Source organism: Podarcis vaucheri (assembly GCF_965113315.1).
Source record: "Podarcis vaucheri genome assembly, chromosome: Z".
Taxonomy (NCBI): domain Eukaryota; kingdom Metazoa; phylum Chordata; class Lepidosauria; order Squamata; family Lacertidae; genus Podarcis; species Podarcis vaucheri.
The window spans coordinates 27,312,845-27,323,236 of NC_138758.1; the positions used below are offsets into that span (position 1 = coordinate 27,312,845).

General features: G+C 41.9%; 1 protein-coding gene across 2 annotated transcripts; it reads left to right on the forward strand.

Moving 5' to 3' along the window:
• Window positions 1–271: 271 nt before the first annotated feature.
• Window positions 272–10,392, forward strand: LOC309523979 (epididymal secretory protein 4-like). 2 transcript variants are annotated; one of them, XM_082208300.1, is made up of 6 exons: window positions 272–420; window positions 2,860–2,987; window positions 4,205–4,272; window positions 7,451–7,543; window positions 9,037–9,138; window positions 10,349–10,392. In XM_082208300.1, exons 1-6 carry the CDS (start codon window positions 316–318, stop codon window positions 10,366–10,368), a joined length of 516 nt encoding a protein of 171 aa, XP_082064426.1. In that variant the 5' UTR covers window positions 272–315; the 3' UTR covers window positions 10,369–10,392. The 2 variants fall into 2 exon arrangements, with proteins under 2 accessions (XP_082064426.1, XP_082064427.1); XM_082208301.1 differs by lacking the exon at window positions 9,037–9,138.

Consider the following 10,392-nt stretch of genomic DNA (forward strand, 5'->3'; position numbering starts at 1 on the left):
CAGAGTTCTGAGCATTTTTACCCCCACACACTGAAAGTTGGCAATATTCCCTCCATTCATGGAGTGGGCTCCAGGCACAGACTGACTCTTGAGATTTCCAGTGGGACAAGCTGTGATGTGCATGGTGTGCTAGAGCTTTCTGAATATGGGTACTGATGAAACCATTTCTTCTGAAAATAACCTGGTTATCTTGTTTCCCTGTGGATAATTAGCTTCAAAGAGGTGGATATGCTTAGATAAACTTTGAAGGTTATAAAGAGCCATCATGAAAGAAAGGAAGGAAGGAAGAAAGAAATCTGGTGCAAAGGCGAGCCCATGGCAAGGATGACAGGTGTGCTGTTAAGTTTGGTGTTGACTTCCTTATACTTGCTTCAAGCTTCAGACAGCATCGACATTCAGACAGACCTTGATGTTCAAAAGGTAACAGCTCTTGTGCCTTACAAATGCCAGTTTTGCAGGACTGTGGCAACAAGATAAGTGTTCAATTTCTCCTTTTACTGCAACAGTTCAAGGAGTCAAGTCAACAGGGAGGCAATAATTTGGCACTGCCATTTGGGGGCCTTGAATTTTGGGGCACAATGCCCACCTGCCTTTGGCTGCTTGCCTGAAAGTAGGGGAATGATCAGGTAGAATCAGAATCTTTATTGCATCAGCCACTAGTCATAGCAATAAAATAAAATGTACTGAAGAAAGAGGTAAAAACTTAACTATAAAAAATACATTTTGGAGGTTTACATCAATAATCAAATAATAGATCTTATTCTAATTGCCCCCGCTAAGAACCTTGCAGTTTTTGCTGTCATCTTGATCACCTAAAAGAAAGGACACAGTTGCAATGGTTAAGTGACCAGGCATAGACAATAATAGAGGAATAATAACCTCACTCCTCAAATCATTATAAATAGAGTGCAAGTACATGAGCCACTGACTCAATACTGCCATCTCCACCTGGACATAACCATTTTTCCAGAGGAATTTTTTGAAATCGACCCTCAAGTACAGTCATAGACAGGATATTCAATCTTGCGAAAGTGAAAGCATGTCTGTATTTTGGAATTGTTAAATTTTGCAAAATAGGGTGCCAAAATGTCAAGGTGGGAAATAATCATACCATGGATAAAATGTCCTTATTGTGGCCAAATTATTCAGTCGCTCGATATTATATTAAATTATTTGCTTTACTGAAGCCCAGTGTTAATAACTGTTCTGGTGATAAACCAGAAAAGTAAAGCTTTTGGTTGACAATTTTAGTCCCAGCGCTCTCATGACAATCTTGTGATACAAAGTGTAGTAGACCAGTGGGGTTTAAATTTAGGCAAAGCCAATAAATAAATGTCCTACACCAAATCTGTAATTCTAAGTGCAATGATGCATTTGGAACAAAGAATGGAACAGAAAAAAGTTGCCTTAGGATCTTAGATTGAACAGCTTCTCTAGATCCAAAGTGAGGGCCTGTCCAAATCTGAGCCCCATATAATAACTCTGCTAGGGGTTTAGTTTTAAACACTTCAAGGGGTGATGGTATGTGTTTGCCACCTTTTGTATGGAAAAAGCATGTCAGAATTTTGGCACTTTTCCTTTGCACATCTCTGATCGGATCAGGTAAATATTCCAACAATCCTTTAACACAAGGGAGCATTAAATAGCACCATCTGGAGATCTTTGACATATGGGATATGGGACATTCTGGGATATGGTCTCTTATTTGCTTGGTCACTGTAAATCACAAACTCCCAGGTTTGGATTTTGAGTATAGATTTGAACTTGTATGAATTTTACTTCCAGCTCTTACTGTCTTTATGTCAGGGGTCTTGCAGCCTGCGGGCCAGATCTGTCTCCCCAAGAGAGTTTTTTTGTTGTGCCAAAGATCTCTTAATTGTGAAACTGTTACAGATTTTAAATAGACAAATTAATTTCTGTATTGCTGCTACCAATCACTGCCCTTTATTTTTCCTTTAAAATTTTGTGATTATTTCATAATGTTCATAATGAAGCCCCATCCCACCAAACACTGTCTCCAGTCTCCACAATACAAAGCAAAAACTACTTCCTTACTTAAGAGTAATTCTGCAGTACTTGCTACATTCATGTGCCTCTTGTGGCTGATTTGTGATCTCAGACTAAAGCAGCATTTCATTTCTCTTCTCTTCTCTTCTCTTCTCTTCTCTTCTCTTCTCTTCTCTTCTCTTCTCTTCTCTCTGCTAAGCAACCACACCATGATGTCAGAAGGAGATGCTTCTACATGGCATCTTCCTCCACATCATTGCACAGTAATCTTTATTGCTTTTCAAATAACACACAACTGAAACAAAGCAAAACCTATCTATAATGTGAAGGGTAAAAGTGCTGTGATGCAGAAGAGTAGAAACACAGTTTTACACTTTTCACATATTTTTTCTGGGAAGAGAAAAAGACCACATTTCCAGTAAATGTAAACTGTGTGATAGAGAGAGAGAGAGAGAGAGGGAGAGGGAGAGGGAGAGAGAGAGAGAATAGTGGATTAGTGACACACAGCACATAACATGGCCCTTACCTACCTCTGGTTGGAGAGCTGTAAAAATTCCCTTTATTGCCATGGCTGAAAAATACATAAATCCTAAAACAGGCCGCTACCACATCAGTGACGCCATTTTCCCTTTGCACAGAGGATCCAAGAAGGTCATAAGCTATGTGAGAGAGTTCTGTTTGTATCCTCTGATTCTTCCAAGCTAAGGTATCTTACACTAGTCGAGGTGCCTTAAGGAAGGGGGGGGGGACAGAGTGGGGATTGCTGCCTGGAGTGATGCGAGTGGAAAGATGATCATTTCCCAGCATGCATTTCTGAAAAAAACACACCACTATACCAACTTCTTTCTCTAGTTGGCTGGAAGATGGACTCTCATTGCAGTGGTGCTAGAGAGAGGTGAACTAACGCATTACTACAGACATCTTGTTACAGTGGAACCTGAAAACAATGGAGAAATTGTTTCTGTAGCAGAGGCTTATCAGTAAGTTCTCTTGGATTACTTTGATCACTACCTTTCTTTGTGCTTCAAGATTCATGAATACACTTTTCGAAGTGGGGTAATCACTAAAATTCTAGAGTCTTGACAGCTGCAATTCTGCAAGTTTGTAGGGACAGAATATTATGAAAGAAGATATGTTCATGCACCTTCCTCCCACCCCTGAATCCTTCTCTTTACATTTTGATGGCAAAATGTTTTCTGTGTGGGGTTCCCCATTAGCCATCACAGTTTCCAGAACTCTATTCCCCAGGCAGCTACTTGTGTTGCCCATCATGTTGGGCAAGGGATCAATACCTGGAGAGTTGGAGACACCCCACCCATAACCCTCCAGGTCAGAGGATGTGATGTTGCTGGAGTTGTCAGGCTCAGAACACACACTTTCTAGGCTGTCCTTCTCACCTCCTTCCTGGAAGAGCAAGCAGATGCAGAATAGGGCAACAGGCCTTTAGATAATGTACAGTACACTATCTGTTGGCTCGACACCTTCTCAAGAGCTATCAGACCAGCCTGACATAATAAGGCCTCAGAAGTCATCAGCATGCCTGATTCTGAGAGAACTCTGCGCAAACATGCCAAAGGAAAGTTCTCCGAGGTCCTGCCCAGCAATTTCCCACATTGGATTGGACTTATTGACTCATCACTTGAAATGTAAGTGCTCTGGACTCTCATGCTCTACCAGACACCCAACTCCCAAGAACTTAGCCCAAAAGTAGCAAGAACACTCAAGAGCATTCCATTTGCTGTGGAACCATTTCAGAGCTTCATAGTCAAGAAACACCTGGTGCCCTCTACATCAGTGGTTTTCAACCTTGGGTCCCCAGATGTTTTTGGCCTACAACTCCCATGATCCCTAGCTCACAGGACCAGTGGTCAGGGAGGTTGGGAGTTGTAGGGCAAAAACACCTGGAGACCCAAGGTTGAGAAAGGCTGCTCTAGATGTTTTGGACTACAGTCCCTATCAACCCCAACCAGTCCAGTCATGTTCTTATTAGTTTCTGTATCATGCAGCCATACCGGCTGGGGCTGGTGATGTTTAGTCTGGAACATTGGGAGGGCATTGGATTGGCAAGGATTTCCCTACATAGACTCACAAGACTTCCCCACACCAGAATTTCAGTTGGTTCAGGCATGGATGGGGTGGGAGGATGTTTCCTGTTGCAGACACTTTTCTGATCTTATATTTTTTTTTCCCTTGCCAGAGATAATGAATGCAAAGTGGTGGTGAATCGATTGATTCCGGGTGAGAAGCCTGGAATATATAAAAAAGGTAACTTCAAGTGGCTCATTCCTCCCTTAGGCTGGAGGGAATTTATAATATTTTACCCACCTCCATGGGAAACCAATCTGTTCTCAAACCACCTCTGCTCTCTCTACCTCTCTCCCCACCAGTTAGGGCTTCCTAATGGGGGCTTAATATTGCAACTCGGTCCTTGAGATGATCACAGATAGGTTGTTGGCAAGAGACTTTTTCAACTTTGGATTCCTCTGAGAAGTGATAAATGTGGATTCAGTGAGGGGAGGGGATATGGCTTGTCAGCATTTTGATTCCAGTAACATTTTGAGGATGCTGCAAAAAGTGATAAAACATTTAAAAACTAAAACAAACCAAACATGGCATGATGAAGTCGTTGCCCATATACAAGGGGTGGGGGGTGGGGGGGTAGCGGTGGTGGTAGAATCAGTTCTTCATGGGACTGTCCTACTCCAAAGATTAGATTAGATTAGATTTATTGCAGCCATTGGCCATATCGAAACAATACATCAGAATTTATCCAATTTACAGTCACAGAGGAGTGAGATCTGACCGTTGGAGAGTCTGTTGAGAGCCAGTGTGGTGTAGTGGTTAAGAGCGGTAGTCACGTAATCTGGGGAACCGGGTTCGCGTCTCCGCTCCTCCACATGCAGCTGCTGGGTGACCTTGGGCCAGTCACACTTCTCTGAAGTCTCTCAGCCCCACTCACCTCACAGAGTGTTTGTTGTGGGGGAGGAAGGGAAAGGAGATTGTTAGCCGCTTTGAGACTCCTGAAGGGGAGTGAAAGGCGGGATATCAAATCCAAACTCTTCTTCTTCTTCTTCTGTTACCCAACACGTTTGATGGGAAAACATTGAATCTAGCCTTTATAAAGGCATACCTGTGCGTCACCACAGATAAGGTAGTTAAGTCAGATGGAAGTTTCGTTGGTGGTGTTAAGCCAAGGTTTATCGGCGAACAGGTGCCACCACCTGTCGCAATATTAAATTGTAAATCCATCTCCTCTAATTTGTGAGTTATAATTCTTTTGGCAGAAATTAAATCCAATTTTAATAGTACAGATGGAGATAGTCCTAGGGACACAAGTTTCCCATGTATTATTTTTGCCCAGGGGCTAGGGAAGTCATCTCTCCAGAGACACTGTATCAAGTGGAGATTTGGACGTTTATGACATAATGCCAACCAGTAACAGAGGATGCATTTCCATAATGTGGTTTCTAGAGATGTAACATTTAGTCCCAGTCGTATAGCAGTATTGCTTACACACCTGGGTAATTTTAGCAACCTTCTTAAAAGCTGGTTTTGGATTACCTCCAAATGGGTTAGGTTAACAAAGGAGCCCCATAATGGGATTGCATATGCTATTGTTGCAATCACCTTTGCCTTGAAAACTTTTAACACTGATGGAATATGGAAAGCCCCATCTGAAAAGAAAAAACGCAATAACGCATAGGAAAGGGCTTTAGCTCTGTTTAATACATATGCAATATGGACCTTCCAGCCCATGTTGTGTTGGAGAAAGACTCCCAAGTACTGAAATTTAAAGACTTGGTCAATAGCTTTTCCGTCTATTCTCCAATTATAGGTTTTTCGACTCTTGGTGAAAATTAGAACTTTGGACTTACCATGGTTAATTGTAAGAAAATTTGATTTGCAGTAAACATCGAAGATTTTTAATGCCCTCCTGAGGCCGACTCTTGAGAAGGATAGGATCACTGCGTCGTCTGCATAGAGTAGAAGGGGGCAACGATATTGGGCAAGACGGGGGGCGTGGATCGTTTCTTGAGACTCTATCAGAGACGTCCTCATATCACTTATAAATAGATTAAAAAGGGTCGGAGCAAGGATACATCCTTGACGAACACCTCTATTGATAGGTACTGGATTTGAGAGGTCGCCGGTCGGAGTGATTCTCACCCTAGCAGCCGATCCGCCATGCAATTTAGTTATTAGCCACAGAAGTCTTTTGTCTATTTCCCATTGGGCTAATTTCCCCCAAAGTAATCCTCTGGGGATGCTATCAAAAGTGGCCTTTAAATCAATAAAGGCCGCATAAAGTTGGCCACTATTTGGGGAGGAATATTTCCGGGCAAGGTGGTATAAAACTAGGACCTGGTCAACCGCTGACTGATTCGGTCTAAAACCAGCCTGTTCAGGCCCAATCAGGTTGTTCTCTTCGGCCCACTTAGTAAGTAGCGGTCAGGATTTTCGCCCACCAGTCTGCATGAAGTTTTATAGCTTCCGCCGGGACTAGGTCGGGACCGGGGGCTTTTCCAATTTTAAGATTAGAAATGAGTCCGTGGATTTCTTCCGGGTCAGTGGGTGGCCAAAGAGGGAGCTGCTCATAGAGGGAGCTGCTCATAGCTACTCCAAAGGATATAAGGTAGGAGAGGCATCCAGCACAGCTAGACATCTTGAATGCCCTTCTTGAGGCCCATGCTTGAAATGGCTGCCTCTGGACATTCAAATGGGTAGGGTTATTTATTGTATTACACTATTTAAAATGAACATAGTTCAACACAGTTTTGAAAAATCAAATGAGGCTCTGCCATTTTGTTCTTCTGAAGCATGAAACAACGTAGTCAAGGAGATCCCAGTTATTCATGTATATTATTCATCTTGCATGCAGTCTTGTTTTGCCTACTTTTAAATAACATCTTGTACATTTTTCATTGTTTAGAGGGTTCCTGTACACCCGCCCCTTTCTGGTACTTTTCTCCTTTGTTTTGGAAGAGTTAGCTGGGCAACATACAAATGTCCTTACTTGTTTTTCACTTGGGCATAGGACTTATTTGGTGTAAACATGCATATACTTGAGTGCAGTGTGTTCAGTGAGTCTAACTACATATTAGAAAAATGTTGTAAACTGTTTTGCTATTTGCTTTATAAAATTGTAATATACCATTTTTATGAATAAATAAATAGGTGTTCATATGGTTAAAATGAACATATAAAATAACTTGTTGGGAATTGAAATGAGTAAGTTCTTTTTATATTTCAGTTTTCGAGCTTTAAGACTCCCTCATAAGCTTTAATTGTGCCAAAGGGTCTGCATTAATTGGGGATTAGATTTAACTCATAAGGTTTCTATTTAGTCAAAAGGCTACATACCTATCAGATCTAGCAACTGTACAGGGAAAAGCGATATATGCACCCTTAAAGGATATTTTTTGTGGTTCTTTTTCACATCTAGGGGAGAGCACCTTATATTTCATGAAAGCAGATTACAGCCGTTATCACATGGTTTTCGTTGACACAACAATAATGAAGGCCCTTCATCTTTATAGTATGTGGCATTGGGGATGGGGGGGAGTGCACTGGTGTGTGTGTGTTTGCAAGGAGTGTGTGCTATTGGATGTGTCATGTATACCTGCCAACTAAAAATATAAAAATACAGTGGTTATTTTTCTTTAGATCACTTTTCTCAAATTCTGAATATTCAGCAGCATAATACATTATATGAATTGGCTTCATGCACAAGCAGAAGCCATTCATAAACTATATGCCATTGAAGATTTTATGAATTAAAATGCATCTGACCTGTTTTCAGAAATATGTCTGCTCCACACTGTCTGCATCACCTGGATTTCAAGGTTGTGAGCAACCCTTTATATTTTAGTGCTGTGGTACAGTTAGCATTTGAAAGATATATTCAGCCAGCACAGCTAGATATTTTAGAACAGATTCATGTGCTATTATACATTGTGTCTGCATTGTTATGGTAGGTTAAATGGTACTTTCTATTGGCCTGTTCCCCTTTTAAGGCTGTCCATGTTCCCCTTTTAAAGCTGTCCATCCTTTTGGTGGACGCGGGTGGTGCTGTGGGTTAAACCACAGAGCCTAGGGCTTGCTGATCAGAAGGTTGGTGGTTTGAATCCCTGTGACGGGATGAGCTCCCATTATTCGGTCCCAGATCCTGCCAACCTAGCAGTTTGAGAGCACAAGGTGCAAGTAGATAAATAGTTACAGCTGCAGCGGGAAGGTAAACAGCATTTCTGTGTGCTGCTCTGGTTCACCAGAAGTGGCTTAGTCATGCTGGTCACATGACCCGGAAGCTGTATGCCGGTGCCCTTGGCCAATAAAGTGAGATGAGCACCGCAACCCCAGAGTCATCTGCAACTGGACCTAATGATCAGGGGTCCCTTTACTATCCTTTTGGTGGCGAATCCCATGCTTTAATTAATTAATTATACCCTCACATTTTTCCCTGACAGAGACTCAAGGTGGCTTACAAATTAAAAATAAGGAAAAAACATAGAAAAAGCAATCATTAAAAACAATTAAGCATTGATAGAATTAAAACATGAAAGACTACTTATAAAAACAGGTCCCTGAAACTGGGATTATGGTAGATACCATTACATTTTGTCAGACATGTTTTCTGCATAAAGGCATACTCTTTTACCCTAGGAATTTTTCCAGTATCCATTCATTTATGGTAGGTCATAGTAATACTACTCACAACAATGAATGATTGGTTTCAGGATTATGCAGGTTTTGTGTACTCAAACCAAGGTTATAACAGATTAACATTGCAGGATAAATAACCTAAATGGCTTTCTGTGAGCTTTGTTCAGAAAGTTGCATGTTATGAAGCTCACTAGATTCTCTCTAAGTTTGTTAAATATTTATTAATCTTTCACTCAATCATGATAGCAGCAAATAAGGCTTTATCTTATACCTCTTTAACTATGTGCCCCCAACCCAAAATATGTCTGTTCCTTCCCCCTCTCTTTCCTCATCCCAATTCTTAATGTGACATCTTTTTGGGGTCTGAAGCTAGGGAACCAGAACCAGAAGCTGACATAATAGACATATACAAGGCTGTCGCCAAATCCCTGGATTTGCCAGCGGACAAGATTATCTATCTACACAAATCTGGTAAGAGTAGTTGTCATCTTATGACCTATTATTTCTCAATTTGGGGTAAATAATGGTGAAGTTTCTCTTTCTTTCTTTCTTTCTTTCTTTCTTTCTTTCTTTCTTTCTTTCTTTCTCTCTCTCTCTCTCTCTCTCTCTCTCTCTCTCTCTCTCTCTCTCTGTTCCTTCCTTCCTTCCTTCCTTCCTTCCTTCCTTCCTTCCTTCCTTCTCTTTCTAAAAATGGAACACAAATTAGATTAATTTAAGGAACATTGCATTAAACAACATATGTAAAAACAGCCAAACGGCATAATAAAAAAAAGGCAGATAAAAATATATACTGTATTTTAAAAATCTTCAATTGCATCCGCCATCACCTGATCAAGAGTAGTATGTCTAATGGAACAGGTGAATCCAAATAGCCCTGATAGAAGCAACTGGTGATGGATCCAGGGAGATCTGTCCAGCAGTGCATTCCACAGTCAGGCTACTTGAATATAAAAGACCCGCCTCCTTTACCTCAATCAGGCATCTGACTGAGGTAGATCAGAAAGCAGAGGTGAGGCCATTGATCTGATCAAGCACAAACAGCTTCAGATGGGAAGTGCATCTCTCAATATATCCTGGTCCCGGGCTGTAGCGTTTGTTACGTTAGTTTCTCTCAGCAGTGTAAGCTGTGTGGGCTCTAGGGTGTTTTCTGGGGAAGGGAGGCTTGAGCAACACGCTCTCTATGTGCTCCCCTTCCTGAATGGGCCTACCTCTTCTGCACCATTGGTCCTGCTGCTCATTTGCTTGCCTCTCGCTCTGGATCCAGTCAGCACTACCTCCCAGAATGAGCGTGGCGGAGGTGTGCAATGGAGGTTGTCTTTCTTCTCCTTGCTCCTTTTGCTACTCACCCACTTGCAGAGTGCAGGTGAAAAGCCAGCAGCAGAACCGACAAGGTCTTACAATGGGCCTCCTACTCCTGTGTGGGCTTCAGCAGTGGTGCCAACCCTGCCTGTGAATCAATGGGGAAAGGGTTGCTGGTTCTTTTAAGCCAACTTTCCTTGTACAGAAAGAGCACCTAAAATGATCAAATGGCTACAGCACCTTCCCTACAAGGAAAGAGGATGAAGGAATCAGCTGAGGTGTCCATACAGCTAGAGTGTCCCTATTAGCTAGTTACCAGGTTTCTGCTCCCTGGTCCCAATTCCACATCTTCCTATGAGACATTATCTTTTTTCTTCCACAGCTCCATGCCCGAATGCATGAGTTAAATCCTGGAACCTGGAGTTG

What these genes read in the sequence shown, in the direction of transcription:
- LOC309523979 (XM_082208300.1), top strand. Translation starts at nt 316, where the DNA reads ATGGCAAGGATGACAGGTGTGCTGTTAAGTTTGGTGTTGACTTCCTTA. An exon ending in CAGACCTTGATGTTCAAAAG is followed by an intron (nt 421 to 2,859) that starts GTAACAGCTCTT and finishes TTCTTTCTCTAG; the next exon opens with TTGGCTGGAAGATGGACTCT. An exon ending in GCCTGGAATATATAAAAAAG is followed by an intron (nt 4,273 to 7,450) that starts GTAACTTCAAGT and finishes TTTCACATCTAG; the next exon opens with GGGAGAGCACCTTATATTTC.